Genomic DNA, 15,000 nt, shown 5'->3' with positions numbered 1-15,000 from the left:
TCCTGTCACAGCAGCTCACACAAATCTCGCTGCTGTGTTTTGCACATTGGTGTACTTCACCCAACAGATATAGCGTTATGTTATACTTTAGCTATTGAAAAATAGCAGATCTACAAGCTGCTATGAGCTTGTATATCTGCTATTTTAGAAAAATCGTAAAAATGCGGCACAAATCTTTGAATATATATTCTTTCAGCGAACGTTTTTTTTTATTTTGACGTCAGGCCTAAATGGGTCATGTTTTCAACTCTCCGTGGGTGATTGTAATTCTCTGTCTCTCTCTCTCTCTCTCTCTCTCTCTCTCTCTCTCTCACCCACCCACCAGAGGATGGGCGCAGCGTCCCCGAGGTGCTTGCGGAGATGTCTCTGGGTCTGGGATGGCTGCTGCGCCGCGCCTCCTCCAAGGCCTCCGACCTCCTGACCTTTAACCCCGGGGCCGGGGGTGGCCTGGCGTCGGGCCGCTCGGGTCTGGACGGAGAGATCATCTTCTCCAAGAACAACGTGTGCGTTCACCCCGCGGAGCCGCTGCCCGGCCTGGCCGAACACCACCCAGGTACACCATATACCGGGAGGGGGGGGGGGGGGGGGTGTTTTTGGCCGCAAATTTTGATTTTAGTTTTAGTCATAGTCTCTTGAAAAGTTTTCATTTAGTTTTAGTTACATTTTAGTCACCCGGAATGTTTTAGTTTTAGTCGACTAAATGTCATAAGATTTCGGTGTGCATACTTAGTTTAGACTAGTCATTGGTTAGACATGGGTTAAGTTTAGGTTTAGGTGTGCTGCCCCGTGGGAGGTTAGGTTTAGGGTGAGGGTTTGAGATAGGTTGTAGTTGTAGGAATAATGACTGGTCTAACCAATGACTAGTCTAAACCAAGTACCCAGCAAGTGTAAAATGACTTATACTGGATCTCTTGTCCACTAGTCCCTTCCTAACATTTTAGTCTAGTTTGTATTTGTTGACGAAATTGTCAGTATATTTTGTTGTCAGTATTGTGTGCATGTGTGCGCGTGCGTGTGTGTGTCTGTCTGTCTGTCTGTCTGTCTGTCTGTCTGTGGCACGGTATCCTATGAAAAGCGGTAGTAAGTTAAAGAGACAGATTGAGCCTGGCTTCACAACAACCAGCCCCAGTTAGAGCATGATAATAGAACCTTGTCTGACAGGCCTCTAATCACCAAAACCAGCCTCCTGTTGTTGTAAACATGTTGTCGCGTTCACGCAACAAAACAAGGCAACACGCTTTGGTTTAAGGCTTCCCACAGGAACGATCGTGGCACCAAAACTGCTACTGAGAATGCGAACCCAATATGGAAGAGTATTTCAAAGTGTCATTCAGTATACAGTATAATAATAAGATGACTTGAGTGTTTTAGTTCCTTATGGCTGACTGAACTAAAACACTTTATTTCTGGACTCTTTGATTTTATTTCACATTGAGTGAAATAAAATCGGGTCTCCCACGTGAAAGGCAAACATCTCAACCACTAGACCAAAGGGATAGATATCCCTATGGACCGGGGGAGATATTAGACTTTTGAGGCCATCAGGCTATAAGGCTCTGAGCCACTCTCTCTCTCTCTCTCTCTCTCTCCTTGACCCATGCCCTCCTCTCTCCCAGTCCTTCACTCTGTTATCTTTCACCTTTGACCCTTGACCCCGGCTCCCTTCCCTAATTAATTCTTTTTCACCTCCTGTCGTCTAAACTCCGTCTCATCCGTTGCCGTTCATCATGTTAACAGTTTAAGGGCCCCAGACGGAGATCACCGTCAAGTTCAAGTGCACGGTCAGTGGCCCGAGACGGAGATTGATTAACAGGACGGAGATTAATGATATCAAAACCGATCGCATCGCTCCACAGCCTAGGAGCGCTTGTTGCCCAATCCTCGGTGTTGCACAACAGTGACACGTCATCGAAAATGTTCCCTGCCTGTTTAGCGGACGACAACGAAAATCTTAAAACGTTCATAACTCGCGATCTAAATCATTCCGTCTAATTATGAAAAAATATCCTGTGTTAGACGGCGCTCCGCTGTCCAGTCGCTAGTCGCGATAGATTTATTGCGCTATAAATGATGGGCACATTTTATTAATGGATTAAATAGGCCCGAGCCCTCAAAGTGTTAACCAGTGGTGGAAAGTAACTAAGTACTTTTACTTAAGTACTGTACTTAAGTACAACAATTGAGTACTTTTTCCACCACTGATGTTAACCATTTGTAGACGGCTGCTTGCTATAAAAAAAAACCTTGACATTCCACGTCGTGGAAGAACGCACGCACGCACGCACGCACGCACGCACGCACGCACGCACGCACGCGCACAGACACTCCACTAGAAGGCCAGAACCTGTCAGTTCTCCACTGTTCATTCAACCGTTCTGAAGAACGCTGGCATTGAACCTGGACAACCAAATGGACTTGCATATTTTTTAAAAGTCGTGAAAATGTGTCACAGATCTTTGAATATATATATTTCAGAGCGAACATTTTTAACCAAAAAATATTGGCTCTGGAACTACATATTTTGAGATGGGGGTCCGTGGCCCAATAGAGATAATGCTGGGGGTCCTTGATATGAAAAAGGTTGAGCACCACTGACACAGAAACATAGGTTTTTCAGAAAAAAATTAGGATTTAGAAGCCCCCTTCTTTTTTTTTAATCGACCTCAGTCCAAAATGGGTTAAACAGACAACATTAAAGTGCACGACTTAAGCCTCTCTTAAAGTCTCTCTCTTGTAGCAAAACCACAAGAGTAAACTACCATACACTGACACCACGGCGCATAATCAGCGCCTCAAACGGTGACTCCGCCCTATTTTGGGGGAAGTTGTGATTTGCGCTCGTTCATTGCAATGCAATTTGCGGCATTTTTAAAACAATATTGAGCAGAGTAGCGATTATCAAACGTATTTGCAATGCCATACGTTGAAAGATCTGTTGCCCGTGGACAAGGCACGCTACCTCCGCAAGTTAGATGGCATCGGCATAATGCTTAAAGGGGTTCTGAATGGGTTAAAAAAATATCCTCTACAAACTTTGGAGAATTATTTTTTTATTTTTATCTAAACAATAAGGACATTAGGACACCAGACTGCATGAAAACTAGGTAAACAAATTATAACAATAAAAAAAAATGTTTAATCCGAAAAAATGTACCAAGAAAGACCAAAGTTGAGGAAAAGGAAATGATTGCCAAAACAAAACGGTTGTTCTGCCTTTTAGAGTGCAAAAACATTCTCTCCTATCTGTTCCAGCATTCCCTGTTGTCCACCCCACCCACACTACAGAAGAGACTCTGTAGACTGCTCAGGAATGTCCTGTCGGCCTCTTGCAGTCGGCCAATAAAGACATTATTAACCCATTTTGGGTGGGAACCCCCTTTGCTTGATTTTGAGGTGTGGCTTCTGAGCCCTTTGTTCCATTCTGTCCAATCAGGTTGATTGGGGTGTGGTCCCCTAGTTGGACTGAACCGGACTGACTGTGTCTGTCCCTGGCTGACTGTCTGTCCCTGGCTGACTGTGTCTGTCCCTGGTTGACTGACTGTGTCTGTCCCTGGCTGACTGTCTGTCCCTGGTTGACTGACTGTGTCTGTCCCTGGCTGACTGTGTCTGTCCCTGGCTGGCTGACTGTGTCTGTCCCTGGCTGGCTGGCTGACTGTGTCTGTCCCTGGCTGACTGTGTCTGTCCCTGGCTGGCTGACTGTGTCTGTCCCTGGCTGACTGACTGTGTCTGTCCCTGGCTGGCTGGCTGTGTCTGTCCCTGGCTGACTGTGTCTGTCCCTGGCTGACTGTCTGTCCCTGGCTGGCTGGCTGTGTCTCATGGCTGACTGTGTCTGTCCCTGGCTGGCTGTGTCTGTCCCTGGCTGGCTGTGTCTGTCCCTGGCTGGCTGTGTCTGTCCCTGGCTGACTGTGTCTGTCCCTGGCTGGCTGTGTCTGTCCCTGGCTGACTGTGTCTGTCCCTGGCTGACTGTGTCTGTCCCTGGCTGACTGTGTCTGTCCCTGGCTGGCTGACTGTGTCTGTCCCTGGCTGGCTGACTGTGTCTGTCCCTGGCTGACTGTGTCTGTCCCTGGCTGACTGTGTCTGCCCCTGGCTGGCTGTGTCTGCCCCTGGCTGGCTGTGTCTGTCCCTGGCTGGCTGTGTCTGTCCCTGGCTGACTGTGTCTGTCCCTGGCTGGCTGACTGTGTCTGTCAGGTGGCTGGCTGGCTGACTGACTGACTGTGTCTGTCCCTGACTGACTGTGTCTGTCCCTGGCTGGGTCTGTCCGAGCACGAAATTACGTATGGTTGGTTTTCACAACCAAGTGTCATTGTTTGCGCAGCCTAACACACACACACACACACACACACACACACACACACACACACACACACACACACACACACACACACACACACACACACACATGATGATTTGGGGTGTTACAGTACAGTGAAAGTAGAGTACAGTAGAGGGACCCCCTGGGGACCCCCACACGGTAACTCTGTCATTTCTCAACCGTTTCGGACGTGGGGCAGCTCGCCGGAATCGGCTTTTCTTTGTTGTATGACACTAGAATTTCGCGGGCCTTCGGCCCGCTCATCCCAGAGTTGCGTTGCCCCGCGTTGCGATACAGAAGTCCACAGATACAGAAGTCCACAGTGACACGCGTTTTATGCAGCTGTTTTGTGTTGCAGCGCGCGTGTAGTGTTGTTGTTCTTATCCATATATGCGCCTCGGTTCGTCCCGTTTGTTCCACGCCAGGTGTCGACGTAGTCGTTTGCGCAATTTTCGTGTTTGCATTATTTTAACTGTGTAGGCATACCATATTCTGAATTACCGAAAAGAGGACACATGCGCGCGTGCATGTGGATGTGCACATGCGCGTGCACGTCGTGCATGTGTCGTGCGTGGGCGGTTCTGTTAAATTCAGATGTCAAAATAATCTATAGCCTAACAATAAATTGATCAAATATGCTCTATATTAGTTATGTATTTATTTAAAGCAGTGGCTCTCAAAGGTGTGATCCAGGGACCCTCATGGTTCCTTGGGGGGGTTCCAAATGGACCCATTATAGGTCTGTAACTCTGAGAGTGTACAAATGGAACCAAGTGGACCCTACAGGTCTGTAACTGTGAGAGTGTACAAATGGAACCAAATGGACTCTTTTATAACTTTTAACTCTGATACTGTACAAATGGAATCAAATGGGACTGTTATGGGTCCATTTGGTTTTACTCTCAGAGTTATGGGGGTCCTTGAAATTAAAAATGTTGAGAACCTGTATGCAATGGCTTATGTCTTGTAAAAAGAGAGACCAGCCTATTCTCCAAACCATCATATCTTATGCTTTGCTAGGTTGTACAAAATAATATTGGGTCAATATAATGTGCAGGACTCACCGCGCGCACAGCTGCCTTGTCTGTGTTGACATGACATGGGCTTGCAGGACAGAACTTTTATTTGTGACAGACACATAGTTCCTTTGCAGACAATACAATCTGCTTGTCATTGGTCAGTCACAAAGCTAAGAAAACAATTTGAGAAAAAATGTAAGGACTGGAAAGCTCTGTCTTTCTCTATCTCTCTCCATTTCTCTCTGTCTCCCTCCCTCGCTGGGGTGAAGACGTGTGTGCTCTCTCTCTCTCTCGCTCGCTCTCTTCTCTCTCCTCCCTCTCTGGGGTGTGTGGGGGGGGGGGGGGGGGATTAGTTGCGTTGCCTTCGACAGTGCTATACTTCTCCAGCAGCGGTGCAGAACCGAGAGAGTGACACATTGTTTTGGATGTAAACTGCGCAACTTTTAGCTTTAAAGATCGGATTGTGTAGTCGCACCGGTGGTACAAAGTGAATGTTACAACTCGCACGGTGATATTTTAAGTCGCAAATGCGAGTACCTAGTCGCACTGTCGAGCCCTGTGTAGTGTAGTGCCATTTGCGCTGGATCGCGAGGCGATCCAAAATCCCCCCCGCGCACGCACGCACGCACACACACACACACACACTGTACGTAGCTGTTTGTTGTTGCAGCGCGCGCGTGTGCGTGTAGTGTTGGTGTTGTTGTTCGTATCCATATATGCGCCTCGGTTTGTCCCGCTTGTACCACGCCAGGTGTCGACGCGGTCGTGTTTGCATTATTGTAACTGTCCAAGTTAGAATCAGTGTGTGCGGTGTGTAGTTCTTCTTCTTGTACTTGTGGTATGTGTGTGTGTGGGTCACGTGGTGGGCTTTGAGCAAATGGGAGAGGGAATGTAGTGTTGCCAGGTCTGCGTATTGTAAGCGAGTGGTAGTGTGTGTAAGTAGCGTGTTGAATGGCATTTTTTCTGTGCTTGTTTTCATAGACGTGGCAACAAATTAGGCGGGGGTGTCGGTGCTTGTGGCGTGTTTATTATTGATATTGATATTGTTTGTGAGTCTGGACGGGAGCCGGCTTTAGTGGCAGTGCAATGACAATTTTTACGCGGGTGGTGTTGAGTGTGGGCGTGTGGCACGACATGAGGAGATAGCCGTGGATCGACGCGGAGGGTAAGTCTGTGACGTCTTAGTGTGTTGTTGCAGTGTGTGTTGCTCCTGCTTCGGCTTCGGCACCCAGTGTGTCAGTGACGTAGTAGCTGGTGACTTTGGGTATTGGGTTGCGTACATGTTTTCAATTGTATAATAGATATAATGAAAACATCAGATCTGCAAGCTCTCACACTATCCTTTTGGATTTGTTTTCCCTTAACAATTCCTTCTGATTCCTTATAAAGTTCCCTTTGGAGATTCCTATTTGATTTGATTAGATTTTCATTAAGGATCCCCATTAGCTGGTGCCATAGCAACCGGCTAGTCTTCCTGGGGTCCACATAAGAATAAACATTCCAGTACACATACAATTACAAATACACATTTGTTAAAAAGTCAGTATTCAACTCACATTAGTTTGGATACAAAAACAATTTGCTAAGACTACAAGTGAGAGCGGGAAAACAAACAAAAAGAACAACACACAACACTTCACTGTATCAAATTTTGGATGCTTAAACGTTAATGCACTGTAAATGCAACAGAGGTTTCGAGGCAGGTTATTCCAAAGTGGATTCCTATAGTGGGTTCCAAATGGACCCTTACAAGTCTCTCTCTCTCTCTCTGAGGATGTACAAATAATACCAAGTGGACCCGTTCCCTTTGTACACTCACAGAAATGTTTTTAAAAAAAAGTTTGAGAACCATATCTCCAAATACATATATTTCTAGGGGTCCTTGACATATGAAATAGTTTGAGCACCACTGACATAGAAACAGGTTTTTCAGAAAACTGTTTGGATTTAGAAGACTATTTATTTATTTTTTTAGAATCGTCCTCAGGTCTAAATGGGTTAAAACAACACAATTCATGAATAAATGGAACATGCCGTTGCCTATAGTGACAGGCCACTATGGGGACGTCAGGGTTAAAGTGCAGTATTGTAATGTAAGACTGTCTGTGTAATGTATGGCAAGCTGTTCACACATATGTCCACCGGAGGGTGCTGTCGGTCTACTTTACACACCTCTTGCTATGTCTTTATTGTCACATACTGTAGAGCAGGGGTTCCCAAAGTGGGGTCCGGGGACCCCCAAGGGTCCTTGAGGGAGTTCCAGGGGGTCCCCAGCTAAATGATAATTAGGAACCAAATGGACCCTTTCCATTTGGTTCCATTTGTACACTCTCAGAGTTAAATTAACATTGATTTTACAATATAAATTGGGCGTCCCAGAGATATTAAATGGGGCTCCGTAGACTAATATACATGTCAAACTGGGGGTCCTTGAGATTAAACGGGTTGAGAATCTCTGCTAGAGCCGTACAAATATTATCTTATGGGGCTGTCCCTGGTATCTCCTTTCAAATGGGGGTCCGCGGGCTAATTGGTGTCCATTTGGGGGTCCTTGACATGTAAAAGTTTGGGAACCACTGACATACAGTGCAGATTGTCAGCATTTTAGAGACATTGATATGATTGCACTTCTAGACAGTGTGGATAACAATGCATGAACAAATTAAACGATATAATGCAAATGTAAAATAGGCAATACCCGTGACCGCGGAGAGCAAAGGTCTGTTTCTCAGTGGATTTGTCATCTATGGAGGTAAAAAATCACACCCGTGTGAACTGAGTTGTGTAAGGTCTTATATAGAATGATCAGCTGTGGTCTGACGTAATGTCTGACATAATGAAATCACACCCGTGTGAACTGGGTGACCATAGCAACCATGCTCATTTTTTGGTACGAACAGACAGACAGACAAACTTAACAAAGCCAGTTGTAGGAGTGGTTTACACCACTCAAAAAACAAATTGAGCCCCCATGTGTACCGCGCAAAAATGCGGGGAAAATTCACGAGAGCTCCAAATCCATATGGCCACCATCGACAACCTGTTAAGTTTAGCTGCATATCCCGTGGTCCACGCTATTTAAGACATGTTTCGGTGCTGCTTAATACATTAGTATACCCTCTTTTTGTTTTATGTGTTTAATTCGTTTTTAAAAATAATCCTACTATAAATGCGCCACGTCTCTGCGTCAGTGTTGTTTTCGTCGACTAATACTATGACGACAAATGTCCGACTACCTTTTTTCACTGACAAAAGGAATAAAAACGAAATAAACTAGGCTCCGATGATTAAAACTAAGACTAAATATATTGGCAATTTCTTCAACAAATAAAAACTAGACTGAAATGTTAGGAAGGGACTAGTGGACAAGAGATCCAGTATAAGTCATTTTACACTTGGTTGCATGCTGAAAATAGCAGATCTACAAACGCACGCACGCACGCACGCACGCACGCACGCACGCACGCACGCACGCACACCACAGTGGGTTGGTTGGCACAGAATATTTTCAGATGGGGTAGGGGGTCCGTGGCCAAATTGGGCGCACTTTGTTTACATTGCCGGTATTTGAAGTGTGCTGCCACGTCTTAGCTGAACGTTTGGAAATGGTGGATTCTAGTGCAGATTGTGTGTTTTTTTTCCTTCTCTGCCTTGGAGGATGTAAAGTATCTGTGTCTGACCTTTTGGAGATGTCCGACATGTTCACGACATGAAGACACAGACTATGGTCGTTCTGATGTTTGGGCGTCAAGTTTACTGTGTGTGTGTGTGTGTGTGTGTGTGTGTGTGTGTGTGTGTGTGTGTGTGTGTGTGTGTGTGTGTGTGTGTGTGTGTGTGTGTGTGTGCGTGTGCGTGTGCGTGCGCGTGTGTGCGTGCGGCACTTGTCGTAGCCAAATGTCCCCACAATTAAGCTATAGCATTTGATAAATAGACATTTACATTTTTGAGGTTAGTTTGTGAGTTATTCCAGATTCATACTCACCATAGATTCGTAGATCGGCTATTATTTCCGGCTTGAGGTTAAAAATGTCAACAAAAAGAAAGTCACCGTCCTAAAATGTATAATGTCCTCACAAGTACAGTATAGTAATATGTGTGTGTGTTCTCTTCTCACATTGCATGTGTGGCTGCATTTGATCTCCAGGTCAATAAGGTATTAATAAGGAATGATACTCTGTCATTCCTTCTCCAGTTACCTGTTTAATCCCACTGTTGTTGTGTATGACGGTGGCTGATGGCCCTCAAAGCAGGGTCCAGGCCAAGTGTCCTTGAGCAAGACATTGAACCCCTAATTGCTCCCGTTGTGCAGGTTGCTTGCCTTGCATGGTTTCCTCCTCCATCTGTGTATTTTGAATACGTGAGCGAGTACACCATTTACCATTTGTTCTCTCTCTCTCTCTCTCTCTCTCTCTCTCTCTCTCTCTCTCTCTCTCTGTGCACGCATGCAGGCTACCTGTGCGTGCACGTGGAGAAGGATGAGAGTCTGGGCAGCACTCTGATCCTGACCTGGGTTCCAAACTCCCGCATCCAGAGGCAGGACGAGGAGGCGCTGCGCTACATCACCCCAGAGAGCTCCCCCGTGCGCCGCAACGCACGCCACCGAGCACGCAGGTACGCTACTCTACGCTACGCTACACAATGCACTCCACCGAGCACGCAGGTACGCTGGGGGGGGGGGGGGGGGGGGGGGAATAACATTATGCTAATTAGTGAGGCCGGAGAGTTGCACCACTCAGTTCACACGGGTGTGATTTTTACTAGTTGACTAGTTGCCTAGTTTAATAGTCGGCTAGTTTTTAACTACCTATTATGTAAAAAAAAATCTCGAAATAAATATTTGTACATTTAAAAACTGTCTACATTGGTGACTATAACTATAATCTACCTGATCTTGAGGCCTACAAAATCGGGGGAAAAAATTTAATATATTATTATAATTTTTTTGTATATCTTATCGACTAGTACCAACAAGGTCGACTAGTGGATTTACTAGTCGACTAGTTGCTTAATGCAGATATCTTGTCTCCGCCTGGAAATACGTTGGCTGCGACCAGGGGACCAGTCTCTGAATGTGTCCATAGATACCCCTGGTCAAATATAGCTCAAATATTACACTTTTTTTGCCGGGGGAATTATTCATTGTAAATGGAGCTAGAGTGCCAGCAGATGAGGCAGATTTTACTCTGAAAAGCCCCGCCTTCCTTTACCCCCCAAAACGGGGAGGCATAATTTTCCCTTTAGTACCATACGCTATACCTCGTCTTATGTCTCTCTAGAAGTGTTACTATTCCAAATAATAATAATAATAATAATAATAAAACTTTATTTGTATAGCACCTTTCATGACATGAAATGCAGCTCAAAGTGCTTTACAGAGCAAAGAAGAGAGAAAAAAAGAAAAGAAAAGCAAGGCATAAACATTAAAAAAACAAGAGCAGTAATGCAATACAGTGAGGACATGAATAACAAAAAAATAAAAAAAACAAATCAATTAAAAGCAAGGGTGTAGAAGTGGGTCTTGAGCTGTGCTTTAAAAATGTCTACAGAGGCTGCCTGTCGAAGGTACAGTGGGAGTTTGTTCCACGCCGTCGGCCCGTAGAAGCAAAAAGCTGCTTCCCCGTATTTTTTAGTTGCCATTTTTTTAGGCAAAGCGAGCAGGCCAGCAGTGGAAGACCTTAGGGGGCGGTTTGGGACATATTCAGGCAGGCAGGCAGTCATGTAGGTAGGAAGGTGCGAGACCATTGAGAGCTTTATAAACAAGTAAAATCATTTTAAAATCAATCCTAAAAACAACCGGAAGCCAGTGCAAGCCAAGACTGGAATTCTCTCATCTTAGTTCTAGTTAAAACTCTGGCTGCTGCATTTTGGACAAGTTGTAATCTGTCAGTTGTTTTCTTAGGCAGTCCAGAAAAAAGTGCATTGCAGTAATCAATCCGAGAAAAAACAATGGCGTGGATTAGCGTTTTTGCATCGTCCAATGACAAATAGGCTCTGATTCGTGCAATATTTCTAAGATGAAAAAAGGCGATCTTGGTAACATGATTAATGTGTGAATTAAAATTCATTCAGAATCAATAATGACCCCCAAGTTATTTACTGTACTGTTACTTTCTACAGTCAGGTTGCCAAGTCTGCTTATTATTGATTCTTTCTGCTCACTAGATCCGATTATGAGAACTTCTGTCTTATCCTCATTTAGCTTGAGAAAGTTCTCACTCATCCAGCACCAATGAGGTGCTTGCTGTTGTCAGAAATGAGGACCACAGAACATCGGCGCTATTAATCAGAACCATGGAGAGCGCCGTAGATTTAGAGTTATGAGCAACCTTTGTCGGCAGTGTGCATCATGCTCGTAACCGGGTATTGGATCGCTGAAAAAGGAAATAGAAAAAAAAAAATTTTTTATAAAATGGTTTGATATCAATAAAAAGGACCTAAAGACGCCTATACACATCCAAGTGTACACGTCATTAGCATAACTAGTGTTAAAGCCAAGGTTCCTCTGTAAACCATGTTATATTGATGCATTGGTGTATTAAAAAAATGTGAAACATTGAGAGCTTGTGTAGACCTGTTTTTTTTCATAACCAACATATTATTGATTATATGGCTAATTTTGTGATTACATCAACGGTGCGATGAACTCTTGGGCCCCTAAAACAAGCAGATCGGTGTTGTTGAAGAGTGTCTCTCCCCCCCCCCCCCCCCCCCCCTCTAGGCCCCACCCCCGCCCCCCCGCAGCCCAGGAGGAAGAGGAGGACGAAGAAAGGAACCTGACCAGCACCACCACCACCACCGCTGAGGGCCAGCAGCACCCCCTGGTGGTGGAGGCCGGCATAGAGCCTTCACCCACCCAGCACAACAAGGTTATTATTATTATGAATTGTGAATTATTAAGAATTATAATTTATACAAATATTTTAATATATATATTATTTCAGAGTGATCGTTTTTAACTCAAATCTTTGCTTCTGAGGGGTTCCTGGAACAACATATTTTCAGATGGGGGTCGGTGGCCACTTACATATCATTTTTGGGGGTCCTTGACATTAAATACTGAGCACACCACTGATACAGACACATGAGGTTTTTCAGAAAACTGTCCCGGATCCGCCGGGAGAAACAAGGCGCAGCTGCTGGACATGAGACTAATGAATTAGAGCGACAGAGAGAGATAGGAGTGTGTGTGTATATGTGTGCACGTGTGTGTCAATGTAACAAAGGTGCAGACGATCAGCAATCAGCAGAGTGAGCGACGTTTGCGCTACTCTATGCCGAATTGAAGTGGACTCGGCCACAGACTTTTTTTTCTCCCTGGAAATAAAAACGGCTGGGTTTCCGAGGCTAGGCCTAAATGGGTTATAAATACGCCTTTTTTTCAGCAGGACCAGGCCCTGGGAGCACCGCCGCCCCCGCTGGAGGAGGGAGACGAGCTGTCTGACGAGGTGAGCCGGGACAGCACCATGGGCTCCGACTCGGACACCTTCTCCTCCCCCTTCTGCCTGTCGCCCGTCAGCGAGGCGCTCTGCGAGAGCCAGGGATCCGTCTTCCTGGACAACGAGAGCAGGTCAGACAAGGGGCTGTGTGTGTGTGTGTGTGCGCTTGTGTGTGCGTGTGCGTGTGTGCGCGCATTGTTTTTTGGCATTGAAGATTGCCTTTTAGGCTTCGTAATCAAAAATGACACGGGGCAGATATGACAAGTAACTTAAATATACAAAAAAATGTAATGAATTGTATACTTAAAAAATTGGAATTGAAAATGGATTACATAGTTAGTGGGTTTTTTGCTGGATGAGACACCAAGGCACCCCAGAGGTTAGACTGTTTAATTATTATACTGCAAGTTTAATTGTTCCACACAGCGTGGACTTCTCAACGCTAGAACAAATTTTTGTAATTTTCATAATGTTGCTGATGTCTGAGGTGGGTGGGGTCTTTCAGTACCTTCATGATGCTCAGTGACATCATAATGTTGCTGATGTCTGAGGTGGGTGGGTCTTTCAGTACCTTCATGATGCTCGGTGTCATCATAATGTTGCTGATGTCTGAGGTGGGCGGGTCTTTCAGTACCTTCATGATGCTCGGTGACATCATAATGTTGCTGATGTCTGAGGTGGGTGGGGTCTTTCAGTACCTTCATGATGCTCGGTGTCATCATAATGTTGCTGATGTCTGAGGTGGGCCGGTCTTTCAGTACCTTCATGATGCTCGGTGACATCATAATGTTGCTGATGTCTGAGGTGGGCGGGTCTTTCAGTACCTTCATGATGCTCGGTGACATCATAATGTTGCTGATGTCTGAGGTGGGTGGGGTCTTTCAGTACCTTCATGATGCTCGGTGACATCATAATGTTGCTGATGTCTGAGGTGGGCGGGTCTTTCAGTACCTTCATGATGCTCAGTGACATCATAATGTTGCTGATGTCTGAGGTGTGCGGGTCTTTCAGTACCTTCATGATGCTCAGTGACATCATAATGTTGCTGATGTCTGAGGTGGGCGGGTCTTAATGTTGCTGATGTCTGAGGTGGGTGGGGTCTTTTAGTACCTTCATGATGCTCTGTGACATCATAATGTTGCTGATGTCTGAGGTGGGCGGGTCTTTCAGTACCTGCATGATGCTCAGTGACATCATGATGTTGCTGATGTCTGAGGTGGGCGGGTCTTTCAGTACCTGCATGATGCTCAGTGACATCATGATGTTGTTGATGTCTGAGGTGGGTGGGGTCTTTCAGTACCTTCATGATGCTCAGTGACATCATAATGTTGCTGATGTCTGAGGTGGGTGGGGTCTTTTAGTACCTTCATGATGCTCAGATATATTAGCGCCCCTCACTTCACACAGGTGTGATTTTTTGTTGTTGTATGTAGGATAGGCGTCAAATAATAGAGCAGTCATACTATTAATATTGTTTGTTGTGGCTGAAATACACAGCATATCTCTAAATAGCAAATAATGTACAAATGCCTTTTATACATTTAAATTCAATGAGGGGTTTGTGTGGTTTAACCTGTAAACATTATAGAAATGGGTCGCGTCTCCGTCACCGTCAGGGAATGTTCCCTTTTTAATCAATGAAGGGTGGCTCCACTGCCCGCGTTGCGTTGCGTTGACGCGACGCGTGCATAAAATTGAACCGGTGCGTTTTTTGACGCACGCAGCGGAGACGCAACGCGTCCGGTGGAGCCCTGGCGTTAGCTGCTGCTGCCACGTGCCTGCTGGCAACCAATATGCACATGACTTCCAATCAATTTGGAACAAGGACACTCACTCACACAAGGATTATAGTTTTGCTGCTCAATTTGAGACAACGGTTAGTAACAATCGAGGAGTAAGGAGTTTGCACGTGCGCTCTCTCTCCCCCCCCCCCCCCCCCCCCCCCCCTCTCTCTCTCTCTCACTCTGTAGTGTAGAGACTAGAGAGGTGTGTCGTGTGTGTGTGTGTGTGTGTGTGTGTGTGTGGGGGGGGGGGGGGGTAGTTGCACTGCGCACCCGACAGAGTGAAATACTTCTCCAGTACAGCGGTGCAGGACCGAGAGAGTGATATGTGCAGGATGGACTGTAGGATCGGTCGGGCTCTAGTTTTTGCCGAAAATGCGTTTTTAGCCATTTTTAGCCGAATATTTTCGGTGGCCGAATTTTCGGTGCATCCCTAGTTTCCAGCGTCTTTT

General features: G+C 45.7%; 1 protein-coding gene across 1 annotated transcript in view; it reads left to right on the top strand.

Moving 5' to 3' along the window:
• Nucleotides 1-15,000, top strand: part of tbc1d16 (TBC1 domain family, member 16) — a 110,049-nt gene that overhangs the window by 23,826 nt on the left and 71,223 nt on the right. The window contains exons 2-5 of the mRNA XM_079520939.1: nt 326-553; nt 9,780-9,942; nt 12,050-12,197; nt 12,714-12,898. Coding sequence (XP_079377065.1) covers nt 361-553; nt 9,780-9,942; nt 12,050-12,197; nt 12,714-12,898 — 689 coding nt within the window. The 5' untranslated portion in view covers nt 326-360. The remainder of the gene's footprint in view (nt 1-325; nt 554-9,779; nt 9,943-12,049; nt 12,198-12,713; nt 12,899-15,000) is intronic.

Source organism: Electrona antarctica (genome assembly GCF_951216825.1).
Source record: "Electrona antarctica genome assembly, chromosome: 14".
NCBI lineage: Eukaryota > Metazoa > Chordata > Actinopteri > Myctophiformes > Myctophidae > Electrona > Electrona antarctica.
Note: the sequence above shows the minus strand (reverse complement) of the source record. Positions and strands in the feature narration are given on the sequence as shown.